Source organism: Rhipicephalus microplus, chromosome X, assembly GCF_043290135.1.
Source record: "Rhipicephalus microplus isolate Deutch F79 chromosome X, USDA_Rmic, whole genome shotgun sequence".
In the NCBI taxonomy this organism is placed as follows: Eukaryota; Metazoa; Arthropoda; class Arachnida; order Ixodida; family Ixodidae; genus Rhipicephalus; species Rhipicephalus microplus.
Genome location: NC_134710.1, coordinates 434,482,181 through 434,499,249, shown reverse-complemented (window position 1 = coordinate 434,499,249; position 17,069 = coordinate 434,482,181). Strand labels below are relative to the sequence as shown.

At 45.7% G+C, this 17,069-nt stretch overlaps 1 protein-coding gene and 1 long non-coding RNA gene across 3 annotated transcripts in view; one reads left to right on the top strand and one right to left on the bottom strand.

The window, feature by feature from the left end:
* The window catches only part of LOC142776581 (uncharacterized), a 50,316-nt gene that overhangs the window by 28,809 nt on the left and 4,438 nt on the right, over window positions 1-17,069 (top strand). The gene's annotated exons all lie outside the window — the stretch shown is intronic.
* The window catches only part of LOC119161700 (uncharacterized), a 49,114-nt gene continuing 44,003 nt past the window's right edge, over window positions 11,959-17,069 (bottom strand). For both annotated transcript variants that reach the window (XM_075880482.1, XM_075880483.1), the window contains one exon: window positions 11,959-16,347. In XM_075880482.1, coding sequence (XP_075736597.1) covers window positions 15,947-16,347 — 401 coding nt within the window. In that variant the 3' untranslated portion in view covers window positions 11,959-15,946. The remainder of the gene's footprint in view (window positions 16,348-17,069) is intronic.

Sequence of the window (17,069 nt, the reverse complement as noted above, 5' to 3'; positions counted from 1 at the left end):
TAATGGATGTGATCACAATAGGGTAATTTGCCAATGCAGTTCCACTTGCTGTGTTTCTTTAGTGCTATAATGTGCGAGGCCCACCACTGGAGACATGATGCGGCAGTCGACGTATGCCCCGACATAATGATCACGTGATGCAAGCATTTCCGGGAAGGCAACTTTGCCAGTGGACTAGGAACGCAAATAATAATTTGGGGAGCGACAGTGAGTTCACACGTTACACCTCCTATTCTAAATTATTATGCAAACAACTGAAACCTTTCTCAAAAACTTCTCGGGTACGTCATTTCCCATAGTCAACCCCCCTCTATGCATGCAGATCGGGATTAGTGCCGTAGGAAAAGTACTAGTAAACAAAGGAAAATGAGGAGAGGTGACACAATTTGATGAAAGAAAGCAGTATGCGAAAGCCTCGCCGCAGTGGTGCACTGGTTATGGCACTCGACTGCTCACCCGCAGATTAGGGATCAAATCCTGACTGCGGCGGTTGCATTTTCGATGGAGACAAAATTGTTTGAGACACGTGTAGTATGATTTAGGTGCTCGTTAAAGAACTCCAGTTGGCCGGAATTTCCGGAGCCCTCCACTACGGCATCTCTCATAATCATATCGTGATTTTGGGATGTTAAACCCCAGTCAGTATTATTAGTATGTGAAGACGTTTCTGGTTTCAGAAAAAATAAAGAATGAAAGTTTGAAGAAAAGTCTATACTGATCTTTTTCATTTCATCCTTTCCTCCCCACGCTGGTCCATGAAAGCTAACCAAGCATAGAGACTCACGTGTCTCATGAGTTGGTAAAGAGCTTCTCGATCGCAACTACTCACCAACAAGACCATGGACAGCGCTTTTGCTTTTCAATTTTCACTTGAGTTATATACGTATTTAGGAACTGAAGTGGTTTGTGCCGAACCAGAAGAAAACGAACATTTCAAGCGGTAAGTTCAGTGGCGGAGCTAGAAGAATAGGCTAGGGAGGTTCAATCTTTCACAGCGCCGTTGTCATTACATTTGTGCATGTGTATATATGCGCATACATACAGATGCTGGACCACAAATAAAGCGAAGACAGAACCCCACAAGGAAGATTTTGTCTACGATCCTGGACGCGTATGCGTTCTTAAAAAAATCATGCTTAGGTGGCAACAAGCTTACATCTACCAAGTTATCTCATTATTTTCATTGGCCCAAACTTGAGCAAGGAGCTACAGGCTCTTTGCTTATATGAGCCACAGGTTTCTAGGAGCCTGTCAAGAATGACAAGATGAAGAGAAGAAAAAGAGAAGGAAGTTGTCTTGAATAGGTAATTTAAAATGCTCGAATGAGGGAGTACAAGAGGAAAAAGAAGAGGGCGCGGGGCGAGTGAGGAACGTGAGAGCCGGGACGTGGCGTTCGAGGGGCAAGGGCTGCGGAAGTTCGGACTGGGTCTCGCCCCAGGCTCCCGCCTGAGCACCTGTTTTGGCGAGCAGCGCACATAGCGACCGCTGATACTGGGCTGCAGTTTCTCGCCCGAGTACCGACCTCAGCGAGCAGCCCCGGAACCACCACAGACCCTGGTCTGCAGTGTATCCCACCCGAGCTTCTGCCGCAGCGAGAAACCACTGGAGCTACCGCTGTAGTGGTTCTTCAACATCGTCACCACAGTTGAGCATCGATATGGCGTGTCATCACGCTTGAGGGGGACTCCCAGTGGACGGGAGGCCACGCCACAACTGTAAGCGCGAGAACTAGAGAACGCAAACGGATTCGGACGTTAAAACGCGCGTCATCAAGACATCTCCTTTTCTGTGTTTTTCAACGTGTGCGTGTTTTTGTTGTTTCGTTTTGTGAGTTTCATGGTAATGAAGTGGTAGTTTTCGTTTGATACCATCAGCCTCTATGGTTCATTTCGCAACGCTTGACGGCGAACCAGGCCTAAGCACATATACACGTGACAATGGCGAGCCTGCCAAGATCCATGTAACTTTATCACTTGCCTAGGTCTGTTGGAAGCCGCGAAATGGATCTGGAACGCTTGATGGCAGCCGGTAGTGCTGCGGGATTAACGTCTGAGGCGATAACGACGCTCTATCGTGAGGAACAGAAAAGATTACATGAAGAGCGTGCAAAGGCACAAGAGGCCGTGAAAGAAGATGAAGAGCGAGCGAAAGCCGCTGAAGAGAAAGCGAAAGCCGCAGACGAGCGAACTTATAAAAACTCAATGCTGGAAAAGGAGCTCTGTGAAAAAAAAAAATTGCAGTATCGCGCAAGCACTAGTGTGGAAGTACCAGATACGTCAGAGGTGGTACCCCAGCCACCAAAAGTGAGCCCGCGTAAGTAAATCGCACCTTTTGACGAAAGGCGAGATGACCTCGACGCTTATATACAGCGGTTCGAGAGAATAGCGATAGGACAAGGCTGGCAGAGGAGTGATTGGGCGATTGGATTGAGCATGTGCCTTGCGGGAGAGGCATTGGCTGTTTTTAGGCGGATGCCAGCAGCGGATGCTCTAGATTACCACAAGCTCAAAAGTGTTCTGCTCCAACGCTTCAGATTAACTGCCAAGGGTTTTCGAGAGAAATTCCGGAGCTCGAAACCAGAGGAAAATGAGACATGCCAGCAGTTCGCTGCTCGAACCTCCAGTTACTTCGACCGGTGGTTGGAGATGGCTAACATAGAGAGATCATTCGAGGATCTAAGAGATAGCTAGATTGCGGAACAATTCCTGGCATCGCGTCACAAGGGAGTGGCAATATTCTTGAAGGAGCGGAACTTGAAGACGGTGGCTGAGCTGTCCGAACACGCCGACCGTTATTTGGAAGCTCAAGGTCAAAGGAAGCTAGGGAAAGCCCAAGATGAGAAAGGTTTGGAGAAGAAAGAGCAAACCCGGAGTGCAATCAAATGCTACCTCTGTGACAAGATTGGGCATAGAGCAGCAAATTGTGTCGCGGGTCACACTCACAGTTCATCGTCGAGATGCGATCGGTGCGGAAAGCGTGGGCACACAACAGAAACCTGTCGTGATCGGTCAGGAAATAAAACGGCTTGCATGGCTGCAGATGAAAGCTCTGCTGATGCTGACAGGGAAAAACAACGGGAGGAGGAGGACAAGGATAAGACAAGTGCTGTTACGACTTCTGTCAAGGCGGGAGAAACCGAAGATGCTATGCCAGTGGTCGTGGTGATGTTGCACGGACGTAAAGTTTCGGTACTTCGAGACACGGGCTCCAACATTGTACTTGTAAGAGAATCCATGGTGCCAGAAACGGATATCACGGGTACAGAAAAGCCGGTTCGGTTGGCTGATGAAACAGTACGGTGGATGCCAGTTGCTAGGGTACTGATTTTGTCGCCGTATTACTGCGGTTGGATTGAAGCTCGATGTGTGAAAGACCCTCTTTATGACGTAATTCTCGGTAATATGCGAGGGGTTAAAAAAGTTGACGATCCGGATCCCCTCTGGAGATTGCCTACTGCAACGCGCGCTGAGGGTGCGGAGTTCCAACCTCATAAGGTTATGAATGAAGATGACGAGAGATGTGATCAGCATACCAGGAAAGATTTCACCTATGCCGTGGAGAAAGTTACGAGGAACAAGAGTGAAAAGGAAAAGAAGGGCATCAAGGAGAACAACTCAGTAGCAGTCATGGACATCCCTGCAGCAGAAATGGGGAGAATGCAGGAAGCGGACAGTACGCTGCGACGGTGTTTTGAGATTCAGGGCAAATGGATCTATTGTAAGAGGAGTCGGGTCATGCATAAGTTTGAGAAGCTTTCAGGGTTGCTTTAAAGAATAGTCAAGACCCATGAGGGAGGAGAAAAGAGACAGGTAGCAGTGCCGGTGAGTTTCCAAAGGGCTGTTCTAGGCTTGGCACATGACACTATTATGGCTGGCCATCAGGGGGTATGAAAGACAACTAACAGAGTCGCTGAAGAGTTTTTTTGGCAGTGCATGCAAAGCGACATTGAAAGGTTTGTGCGATCTTGTGACACATGTCAGAAAACCACACCAAAGGTTTGGTCTCGAAGGTATCTTTGAGAACTATGCCTATTATATAGCAACCTTTTCAAAGAGTCGCAGTGGACATTGTAGGACCTATAAAACCAGTATCCAGCAGAGGAAATAAGTACATACTCACAATAGTGGATGTGGCTACTCATTACCCGGATGCGGTTCCAATGAAAAACACGGATACGGTAACAATAGCAGAGGCCTTGGTGGAAATGTTTACGAGGTATGGGGTTCTGAGAGAGATACTAACGGGTAGAGGAACCTATTTCACCTCGGAATTGATGAGGGAGGTTTGTAGACTGCTGTCTATGCGACACCTCTTGACGACACCATATCACCCCATGTGCAACGGCATGGTTGAAAGGTTCAATGGCACGCTCAAGAATATGTTGCGCAAGGTGTGCCAGGAGAAACCCAAAGAATGGGATCGATACCTACCGGCACTCTTATTTCCATATAGGGAAGTGCCGCAGGCAAGCACCGGCTTTTCGCCGTTCGAGTTGATTTATGGAAAAGCGATTAGAGGACCACTATTGGTTCTGAGGGAAGTCTGGTCGAACACTGAATTGAAAGAAGAGCAAAAGTCCTCGTATGTGTATTTATTAGAAATTCGAGACAAGCTTGAAGAAACTTGTCGCATCGCACGGGAAAGCCTCACCGAGGCCCAGGCATCATACAAGAAGTATTATGATAGAAGAAGCCGAAAAAGGGTCTTGCAGGTTGGGGACAAGGCATTGGTACTCCTACCAAGTGAAAACAACAAGCTCACAATGAGTTAGTTGGAAGCGACCATTTCAGGTGAAGAAGAAAATGCCCGATGTCGACTATGAGCTTCAAATTGTAGAAAGGCGAAAGGTACTGCATGTCAACACGCTGAAAAGATACGAGGACAGGCAACCCAACAAAGCAGAGGACGTCGCAGGCATGGTTCTTATGGAGACGGAGTTGGGAGATCCATACGAGGAAGAAATACCCACATACAGCATAACCAAAACAATGGGTCGAGAGAAGGTGGTTGTAAACCCTGATCTAAATGAGGTGCAGAGGAAAAAAGTGGAAAATGTGTTACAAGAGTTCGACGAAATCTTCTCAGACCTCCCAGGCAAGAGGACGTTGCTCAAGTGCAGTATGCGATTAACCACGGAGAGGCCAGTTCATGTGAAACAGTATCCTCTGTCACTAGCTGTACAGAAAGACATAGATATGGAAATCAAACAGATGTTGGACCTGGGGATTATTGAGCGTTCCACATCTGCGTACAACTCACCTCTTGTGGTGGTAAAGAAGTCTGACGGGTCTAACAGAGTCTGTGTAGATTTTCGGCATCTAAATAAGGTACTGGTTGATGACGCAGAGCCCATATTACGAGTTGACGCAGTATTTGCGAAGGTCGCGGGAAGAAACTATGTTTCAAAGCTAGATCTAACTAAAGGGTACTGGCAGATACCCTTGGATGAAGCATAAAAGGCGAAAACGGCCTTCTCATGTGCACGAGGGTTATTTCAATTCAGACTCATGCCCTTCGGACTGAAAACTGCGGCGCAGACTTTCACTAAACTTATGCATATAGTGCTGCATGGACTCCAAAACGTGGAGCATTATATCGACGATATCCTAGTGGCGACAAATTCTTGGCCGGAACATGTGAAGACATTACAGGAAGTGTTTCGTAGGCTCCAAGGTGCGGCAATCACAGTGAAACCGACAAAATGCCAAATTGGGTTTCAAGTGATTACCTTCCTTGGACACACACTGAGAATGGGACAGATTGCATCTCATCCTGACACAATTGAGAAAATACAGTTGGCCCCGAGGCCTTTGAAGAAGAAGCAGTTGAGATCAATCTTGGGCCTTAATGGCTACTATAGAGTATTTATCCCTCATTACGCGGATATAGTGAGTCCCCTTACCGATCTTACCAAAAAGAACGCGCCTAACAGATTGCCCTGGTCGGAATGTCATGAGCAGGCATTTTAGCAACTCAAGAGGTGTATGGCCGAACCCCCGGTAATTATGGCACCAAATCTCAGTAGGACGTTTGTTTTGCGAACGGATTCACCAGAAAGGGGTGTAGGAGCGGTACTGTTGCAGGAATCTGATGGGATCTTGCATCCAGTCTTGTATGCAAGTCGGAAGCTGACTAACCGGGAAAGAAACTAGACTATGGTGGAGAAGGAATGTTATGCTTTAATATGGGCTGTTAAACGATTTCACATTTATTTGTATGGAACCCAGTTTGTGGTGCGAACGAATCACCAGTCGCTGGAGTACCTCAACCAAGTGAAGCTTAATAACGCTAAAGTCCTGCGGTGGAGCCTTATCTTACAGGAGTACAGTTTCTCGTTCCAGTACATAAAAGGAAGAGACAATGTTGGTGCAGATTTTATCAGTAGAATGATGAAGTAGAAAAGTTCGTGCGGACAAATACCTAGTATCGTTGTTTCATTGCTGATTTGGGATGACATTGAAGTGTGACTGTGACCCACGAAGATGGATGTGCGTGTTAGTGTAGGCAAGTCTAGTGGTGCCACAGTGGATTTAAGTATGCCGTGCAGTGACATGATTTGCCGTGAAGTGAAGTGTTGTGCGGTGAAGGGAAGTGCCGAGATGTGCCATGAAGTGAAGTGCTGTGTTGTGCAGGGAAGTGTTGTGTGGGACATTGAAGTGTATGGTGCTAGTGGAGACGAGTTTTCGTGGAGCGAAAACTCAAAAAATTGGGGGCCATTGTCAAGAATGACAAGATGAAGAAATGAAGAAGAGAAAGAAGTTGTCTTGAATAGGTAATTTAAAATGCTCGAATGAGGAAGAAGAGGAGGAAAAAGAAGAGGGCGCGGGGCGAGTGAGGACCATCAGAGCCATGACATGGCGTTCGAGGGGCCAAGAGCTGCGGAAGTTTGGACTGGGTCTCGCCCCAGGCTCCCGCCTGAGCACCTGACTCGGCAAGTAGCGCACAGAACAACCGCTGATCCTGGGCTGCAGTTTCCCGCCCGAGCAACGACCTCGGCGAGCAGCCCCGGAACCACCGCTGACCCTGGTCTGGAGTGTTTCCCGCCCGAGCACCTGCCTCAGCGAGAAACCACTGGAGCTACCGCTGTAGTGGCTCTTCAACATCGTCGCCAACGTTGAGCATCGATACGGCGTGTCATCACGCCTGAGAGGGACTCCCAGCGGACCGGAGGCCACGCCACAACTGTAAGCGCGAGAACTAGAGAACGCAAACGGATTCGGACGTTAAAACGCGCGTCATCAAGACATCTCCTTTTCTGTGTTTTTCAACGTGTGCGTGTTTTTGTTGTTTCGTTTTGTGAGTTTCATGGTAATGAAGTGGTAGTTTTCGTTTGATACCATCAGCCTCTATGGTTCATTTCGCAACGCTTGACGGCGAACCAGGCCTCAGCACACATACATATGACAGAGCCCCAGGCTATCAGAAGGTTGTTTCATTAGCTGAAGGAAAGCATAAATATTTAATTAGTAAAAGGACTGTCTAGCCTCACGATGGTACTAGGGGAGAAACAAAGTGAAGAAAGGAGTGTTGCAAAAGTGTGGTGGCATGCCTTCACTGCTTTTGTACCTGTAAGCACAAGCTTTTCTCTGAACGTGGGGCACTATATTATTCCGCTTGTGTACTCAGGAAGCCCCCGAGCACATGTTGGGCGGGCTCAGCTCGGCGCCCCCGTCGAAGCCGCGCCCGGGGCACTTAGTCCCCAATTGACCCACCCTTGTTATGACACTGCATACACGCATCGAAATCTCAGTAGTCCGAAATTCTTGCCTACTTCGAATCGCTAGAGCCGCTGTCGTTATCCAACCCGTTTCCTTCAGATCGGCAGCCTAGCACAGTAACCACTGACAAATTCTGTAAAAAAAGGAAATTGAAAAAAATAAGTAGAATTACTTTTTTAAGGATTCGAACACACGCCGCACCGAATCGCCCGAGCATGATCCACCAGCTTGTTCACTCAACCAACGCAGCCATAACACCAGTCGGGTGGGTTGCTATAAGATTTGTCTTATAAATATACTATGGTCCTGGACTCGAGTAAGTTATGCGACTGTGTTGTGGAAAACTGAATTTTAGAACAAATTTTTTGTCACGCATGAACATGATTGTGGGCTCAAATCAAAGATTTTTCTTCGTGCTCTTATATCTCCGAGGAATTTGCAGGTTTCTTCCTAGTTTTTATACGACATTTTTGTCCCCAAAACAAGTTGTGATTTTGTTGGCTTCCTTATGGCCCCATTGCGTAAACTTCATTCGTTGTAAGAACAGAATTCGAAGTTCCGACGTTAACAATGCTGCACTTGTGAAGTGCAGTGCAGCTCCTAAAACTTGTCCCTTTAAGAACTTTTGGATCTTCCGCTTCAATGATTTTTATCATCGAAAAATGACCCCAATCCATTGAAAATGCGTGAGCTTCCAGCCGTGGCTGCAAGGAGCACATCGATCAGTGTCCCTGAAAGCTGAATATGCCTTGCAGTGTCCATCCGAGATTGGTCTTGACCGCAACTGATATTTGTACTTCCCTGCTTCGTGTGATGTTGCTGCTTACAACCTTCCACAATTGGTCAGACCCGATAGTAGGCTAATGCCTTTCTCACCGCACTGTCGAGGCGCAGTTTGATCGTCTGCCAGCCGGTAATGTTGCTTGTGTAAGTTGGGTGCAAAGGAGCATTTTGTAGCCGTGACTGGGATGTCATGGTGAATTACTGGCATAACTATGGCTTCAATGAGGCGCTCGTCGTCATCAATCTGGCTTCGCAAGCGAACATTCACGATATTGCAAGTTTTCATACAAGTAGGGGTGTCAGAACCAAATGTGTTTACCGAGAGACAAGTCTGTCTAATGATATTCAGCCCCATGCACCTCGCGAAATCTTTAATTTCCATGTGTTGACTGCCTCCATCGATTATACCTTTGATGTGAGATGCCTCATTGGAACCGACATTCCAATAACGAAAGGTCTGCAAGCTGACGGCTTCATCCAGTTGACAACTTATTACGGCAGTCACCAGTGGACCATCCACGTCCTGAGGCTTGGTGGCATTAGAGACGTCGTAGGGTGATTTGTCACCTCTTTTCTCGCGATAATCGGGATTGTACATTGTTGAATCATGCCTATTTTTGCATGTTGCCCACACCAACCTCCACCGGCACTTGTTCGCACAGTGGCCCTTTTTAGTGCACCGATGGCACCGTATTAATTTAGCCAGGTGGTTCTTTTTCTCTGGTATGGCCACATTAGCACTGCATGCTTCGGTTTCGTTTTCTGCAGACTTGCAAAGCAAGCATTCGTGGCGTGCTTTGCCCACTGCGCTCTTGTTCCGAGCTCTATCTGTGTGTACCACTGGAGCTGTTCTAATTTCTTGCAAGGCGTCGTGGTTGCCCCCCTTGAAGCAGATGTTTCCAAGCCTTGTGATTCAAACTCGGGACGTCTATGATGCTTGAACGTGACGACGATTTCTTTTGGCAGGGATTGCAGCATCGCACGTAGAGCATCGCCGAAAAACTAGTAGTTGGGACATCTATCGGGAGTTGGTGCATTGGACGTTCAGTTGTAATGTGTCGAAGAGCATGCGCCCATCCCTAGTATCTGATGGAGATGTCACGTGCTTTATTTCACGAAGAGCTCTGAAGTGCCGGTGTATAATCGTGCTTTTGTCCCCGAACCTCTCTCTCAGCAGATGGATGGCACTCTTATAGCATCTTTCAGTCGTGGGTAGTCCAGCGATTGCAGCTGCTGCGTCAGCTACCAGATACGCGGAGGTAGTGAAATCTGTCCGTTGTGGTCATAGTCGGATTCGTGTAGACGGCTCCATCAAATTGCTCTCAGATTGACGTCCACTGGTGCACGTCCCCATAAAACGACTTGATGGCTAGTGTTGGGAGACGAGGCCCGAGGCTCTGGGATGTCGCTGTCATTTGAGCAGGTGTGTGGCGTCATGGAAACAGAAGTTTGTCTCGTGTTATTGACGATGTAGGCACGTCAGGGTTTCAAGTGCCTGGTCGTCGTAATACACCACAGACTCGTACTCAGTCTCAAGTTCCTAAAAAAGAATCCCGTCCTTGAGCTCAGCATTAATCTTCCAAAGGTCGTTTTGGCTTGCCACGAGCTTGTCAATAACCATGTTAATTGTGGTTCGGTCATTGCAATCATTTTGCAACAATGTCATCCCCTCGTTTACCCTCGTTTACCACTCTCGTTATTCGGGCATGTCTAGCAGCAGGCTTGGCCTAAAGGCGATCCATGTTTCGTTAAGATAACGGTTTACTTGCTCGTAATGTAGCCGATTCCGCCCGCTGCTTCCCTAGGTGCGGTTCCAATAAGGACCAGGTTGCGTCGGTTGCTGTGTCTAGTAGAAATTCAACTCTGCCGTCGCTTGTTGTCCACGCCGTGTGGAGCCACTCCTTGTCCCTTGGGTTTAGGTACCAATTAGTCGCAGAACACCGGCCTTCGATAAGTATATGGCATCACAAGAAAGAAGGAACCGCGAGACACACCCAACCAATGCTTTCAATGACTAGAATGGATTACTAAACGTTCTCCATCATGATGCTAGTCCAGCACGCACTTCTTGGCGCTAGCTGCGGAGACAGCAGGCCACTAAAGCTTCTTCTTCGTTGTCTGCTGGTGTGCAACAAATGAGTTCTAAAACGGAAAAGTTTGCACCTTTAAAGCGCAACTAGTCCCTCAGAAATATCTTTCATGCATGCGCAAAAAGGTGATTGGTTTTAAGAAGCACACGCAATCATGTGAAATCATGCACTGTATCCCTACGTGTCATGCTTGGAAGGAGAGCTGATCTCCAAGATACCTTTGACCTGTAACAAGGTCTACATTGGTAAACCTGGTAGGCGCCTAAACACACTATAACAGAACACAACCATAACGTGTCGGCTAAAGGAGCTCGACACTTGGTTTTCCATTGTCAGGATTGGGGCCGTGCTCCCATTTTAAAGAAGTTTGTACTGTTGCGCGCAGGAAACCCAACCAAGAAAAGAGAGAAAGAATCAAAGTAATTGAAAAGATGATTGTGTGAGTTGCCCTTCGATCTCATACTCTAAATATTCACGTCAATATATCAGATATACCCATATATTCTTTCTTTTGCAACATCTTATCACAAAACGTGGTTTTGTGGCTCTTATTTGAGTGTGTTTCGTTGTTTTTGTAGTCTTCATAGTTGTCACTGCTGTCAATGCGCATATATGTGTTCTCGTATATAAAACAGGTCATTCGCGAATAAATCTTCTGTTGCAGTACGGCGCTTTTGTTTGCGTCTTTCTAGTAGTAGTAGTCTTAGTATTCTTAGTAGTCTTAGTTGTAGTAGACGTAGCAACAGTACTCTGGTAGTAGTTGAAAAAGAAAAAAAAGAAAGATAACAGAGGCAAGAGACATCTCATATACGCCTGCCAAAGTCCTCTCTGCATCTGTAGTTTGTCACAGATACACTATTTAACGTGATAGGGTTTGAGAGCTTGTTTCGCATAAATGTCGAAGTCATTCGTCGTGAGCAAAAAAATAACATTCTCGTGAATGAAAAATTTAGATAATGCAAATAAATTAAATAAATTATTCTCTATCTAAGTGGAGCATGAAACCCACGTCGTTTGCATTGTAAGCGGGTGCTCTACCATACAGCCACGTGTTTCTTGCGAATACAGTGAAAGTAATTTCATGTAAAATAAATGCAGCCAAAGTAAATTTCATGTTTTAGAAACGCACGCGACCTGTGTACATGCTTCAAAATACATGACAAATTGTCCTATTGATGCGTGGTAGAAGCGTACATTGCTATTCAGGATCAGAATCTAGGATTACCGTAAGGTCTTCATAGTTTGAAGCCAGTCACCCACTCAAAAGGCACACACGTTACTGCGCCCTTAAGGCCACGTAGTGGGTATTTAGCAAGTTTGAAGACATTTTATACACTTAGTGTTTAAAATACGCAGTAAGAACAGAGTACCGCTATCACTTACAGCTTTTATTTGTTAAGCCTAATGGTCCCCCATTGTTTTTTTCAGGTACAACAAGTGACGCAATTTTGACAAGTCAATTACCACATGCGGACTAAGAAAGAAATACTCTAATTGAAAGCAAGCAATGTGTGACCTTCGAATGATGAGTCCAATCCTCTATTACAGAGCTATGGCATTTGTCATCCCTTCTTTCACTTTGTACGGTAGGGATGGGAGCATCATTCAGCACCCCCAGATGCCATTACGGCAAAGGAACACTTGTTTCTTGTCTGTTGGCATCACATAGTAAGTGCAAGCTGGCAGCTGAACAAAAGCAAGTTGAAAGTTATTTTTCAAGATAGCCTGGTGTGCGCTGATGGAAGACAATGACACAGAACATTGGACAGGGACAAGCGCGATCTTTCAACTGAATTTGGATATGTGGCATTTAAGGTCTAAAAACCACCTCACGGTTATTATTGACGGCGAAATGGAGGGCTTCGGAAATTATGACCACCTAGAATTCTTTAACGTCCACCCAAATCTGAGCGCAAAGGCCTACAACAGTTTCGCCTCAATCGAAAATGCAGCCGCCGCAACCGGGATTCAATCCCACGACCTGCGTATCATGCCGAGTACCTTAGCCACTAGACCACTGCGGTGGGGCCTTTGAATTGAGCTTTATTATTCGTCAACTTTCAAATATATACTTCCGAAAAAACGTAGTCACATGCACATGGTCACATAGTCAATTATCAAACAGCTTACAAAAAACCACGGAGAAACTTACGCTCACTTGATAAGAAAATCGACGGGCCGCTAACACAAGCGTTGCCTCTTGCAGAAATTTAAAAAGTTTCTACCAGTCCGCGTGCTCCTGCCAGTAATCTTAATCTCTTTGAAAGTCGGTGAGCACGTGCAAGCTGGACATTGCGCCGGTAAATGTGTATTCCCGTTATTTCTATGTGGAAGCTCATGTTCCATTGCTTGGTCGTTCACTGAACGGCCCGTATGGGCTACATGAGAATTCCGACAAGACAGCAATATTTTATAGAGCCCGCCACGTGTTCTTCATAGACTCCACGACCTGGTCTGTGTAATCCTTGCTCTGGCGGCAGTCTGGTGGTAAAGTATTCCATAGACAATGACCATTGATTGCCTTCTTCAAGCAGATAAATTGGGCGTGTTTGTTGTTGTAGGCGTGAGGGCGTATGCTGAGAAGGCAGAAAAGGCAATTTTTTATATTTTTACTTCTGTAAAAAGCAGTGCCGTTCACCTAAAAACTAAAGCGGGTAACACGTGCAAAAACCTTGAACTGCTTCGGTTGGCATATATATATTACTACATGCAAAAGTAAGCACGCAAACTATTTCTCACTGCAAAGACACGCAAGCCTGAAGTTTCTTTGAGAACAATAGTTAATGAGCAGGGTTCTTGGCAGCATTCAGTTAGCCAGTTTTTTTCTCAAAGAACTGAATGGGCTGTCAGTGTTGGATCTCTTTTCGACGAAGAGTTTGGAAGATTTTGTGCGTATTTTGGTGATAGAAAATTCCAGAGAGTTCCTCATGCACAATAGTTTGCTACCCTTTGCGACGTAAATGAAACTAATCAAGTCATCGTTTTTCAGAATGCTGTCGGCTTGTCGGCTTGTCGGTTGATAATTATATGGCTTTACTGAAACATTATTTTTTCCACCTTTTACAGTGAAAGCTGCTACGAGATCACAAGGACACAGTGGGGCTCAAACGCGGGTTCGCTGCACGCCAGCCCAGTATTCCACCACTGAGCCACGCCGGTGCTTAGGACTTGTTCGCAGACTTGCCTTAAGCAGGCTTAATATTGGAAAAGGAATCACGTCATTATGAGTCATAAAGCTTTTTATAATTCAGCAAAAAAACAGCCAGGCGTCACACAATGCGAATAGCGTAACGTGTGGGTTGTCCGATTCCCCAACTCATTACAAAAGCTTGTTTTAAGCGCCTAATTACTGTGATCGCAACAATGCCTAATTTCAGACAGTTGTGCACTACTCTGTTCCTAACATACTGTTATGTGCGGAGAGAAGGGATGACACAGGAGCTGATCTCACCAATGTCAATGATGAAGAAGATGCCTTAAAGCGAAGCACAGCAGCCAATAAAGGCTACCGTAGCCATTGGTGTCTAGCGGCTCGAGGATTTGTCATATCAGGCAACCTCCCAGGGATCAGGCTATAGGAGCCAGCACCGCACCCGCGCAAGTGTGGATAGGCGCTTAGTGGTTAATATACACATACTCAGCAGCCACGCTTCGTTCAGGAACTCAGGGGCTGACACTATACTGTATTTACTACATGTACGCACATGTTCGTGCACCAGTAAAAATATAAAAATCTTATATAAGAGTTCAGCAGAAAGCTATCATCGATGGATTACGTGCACGACAGTGCTACAACAAAAGCTTGAATAATGAGACAAGCATATTTTTTCTGACAAAAATTACCACTGCCTACAGTCAGTCACTAACAATGCCACATAAACGCTGAAGACAATGTAACAAAGATAAAATTTTCAATTAGGCTACACGGCTATATATATGAGGCATGTCGTTTGAATTGTTTCCAAGGTCTGGCTTCCTTAAAGCGTTTTTAATTTTAAGCACACGGTTGCACGCGGTAACTTTGTTTTTAGTACAGTTTAAGTACCGATGTGTCATTGTTTATGTGGTAGTACCATTCCTATGTAGCGGTACCACGGCCAGATATACACAACTAAGGGTCCTAGCTTGATCAATAAACTACAGTGCTGTAGCTGTACACCTACTAACAGCCCCCAAAAGTATGGCCTAGAGCCTGTTTTTTTTTTGCTACCGAGTCTCTATAACACGCTGTACTTATACACTATTTAATAGTCCTCATGTTTGGGAGGATGCCCAGAGCATTTCGCAATATGCTTTAAATAGAAAGCGGCACCCACTCTGAAATTACTCTGGTGATTGGAGGCTACAACGACAATAAACGGCACTTTCAAAAGTTGGAATCGCTGATCTTATTACAACGCATTAGCATCCGAAAGACCAAATGCTCTCGTACGTGATTATAGGCATTGGTAAAAACAGTTACACTCCCGCTGACATGACTGGAAAAACCACACTTTGGAAATGTGCAAGACGTACGCACACATAGAAGCATGACGTGTCTAGCAGACGACGCAAGGAGCAATCCACCAGGCGACGACCTTGCTCGATCTCGTGGCTAATAGATTCAGCTGGACTCCAGCAGAATCTTAGCTCTGGCACAGAGCTCGACTGCTTACACTTGTCCAAGGGTACATGAACATTTTCTCAGCAGCAGCAGCACATCAGCAACCCACAGCCAAGAACAACAGGCGCTCAGGTCTCTGGTAGACTACGATAGACACGTTGGCTCATGTCAGAAAACCCAATAACTGAGACGCATGGCCTGTCTATCTTGCTGCTTCCCTACATCAAGTTCTTCTTTTTTCAGTTTAATTTGTTTCCTTCTCTTCTCATGCTTCAGAACTATAGCCATGGTTTTCTCCAGGTGGATTTCATTTATTAATTCTTTTTGCTTCTACACGCAAGTGCCAGTTTTTCCTTCACTGTCCTCCCCAGTCGTATCACACCCCCCCGTTGTGGTTTAGTGGCTAAGGTACTCGGCTGCTGACCCGCAAGTCGCGGGTTCAAATCCCGGCTGCGGCGGCTGCATTTCCGATGGAGGCGGAAATGTTGTAGGCCCGTGTGCTCAGATTTGGTTGCACGTTAAAGAACCCCAGGTGGTCGATATTTCCGGAGCCACCTACTATGGCGTATCTCATAATCATATGGTGGTTTTGGGACGTGAAGCCCCACATATAAATTTATCACTGTCGCATTATGGCACACCCTTGAATACAAAACCATAACATCATTCGACACTAGACTTTCTGCATGAATCAAATGTTCTTGTAAATAAAGAAAAAATAATACAGTAAATTGAAAAGAAATAAAAAGACATCATGAGATTGCATCATATAAATGAAAATAGTCATTTAGTGAGGGTGGCTCAAGGCCGAAGTACATAGACTCCTGGCTGTCGTACAGGCAGCTGCGGCAGTTGGTGAGAAGTGTAGCAACCTTATACATCCTTCTCACTCTCTGATGCGTCCCTTTCAAGTTCTTGTGAAAGTCCACAAATGCAAAGTCTGCAGCCACTTTGCCAATGCCCAACTCAACAGCCTGCCGTACAGTGCTCATGCACTTGTTGAAGTGTGGCTGGTAGAGCTGCAAGCGGGCGCCTCCATAAGGCTTCAGGAGCAGAGGCTTTAATGGGTAGACCGGGTCTCCATGAATCACATATTTGTTACCTCTGGCAACCTTGACAATATTTTCGTAGAGCCTGGTGTCTTTCAGGATGCCTGCAACAAAACAAAAGGTGTCACACGTTTTCTTATGCCAGAACTGGGCGATGCATGAGTGTCAGTGCACAGCATTAACACAAGGTTCAGCGTCAACAGTAGTTTTTGTGGCCATTTGTTGCAACATGGTTGTAAAGAATGGCAGAGAATGCCATGCCGGCTCTACACCGTGTCTTCTTCCCAGACATGCTGCATACCTGCATTTGACACTCTATGCCATTTAAGCTAATCTGACAACTTTCTTGCAAAACAAATAATATTTCAGCTAAAAACGTGAAAAGTCGGGAAGTTCATTACACATGGCTGCGAGTGACAAAGTTTGCTAGAAGCCAGCTCTAAGACAGGAGGAAATTTTTCCCATTGTAGGATCTTGAAGCAATTTGGGAAGTTGAATTTACCAGATCGAAGTTATTGTGTTTAACTTGCATTTAAAAAACAGTATACAGTGCAGTTGATTACATTATTGGGTGGCAGGTGTTAAATTACTACGTGGGACTATTTGCATGGCATGTAACAAAGAAATGTTTAGCTTGCACTGTAATCATCAGAATATTTAATTGCACTACCGTAGACCCTATAAGAAAATAATGGGAAAGAACTTTTTAAGTACCAAACAATGGTTTCACAGTATTAAGCGCAAGTGGAGTGAACAATGTTGATGCTAACATAGTACCTGTATGTGGCCTGTATTGTTGAGTTAGTGTTGAAATGACAACATTCAC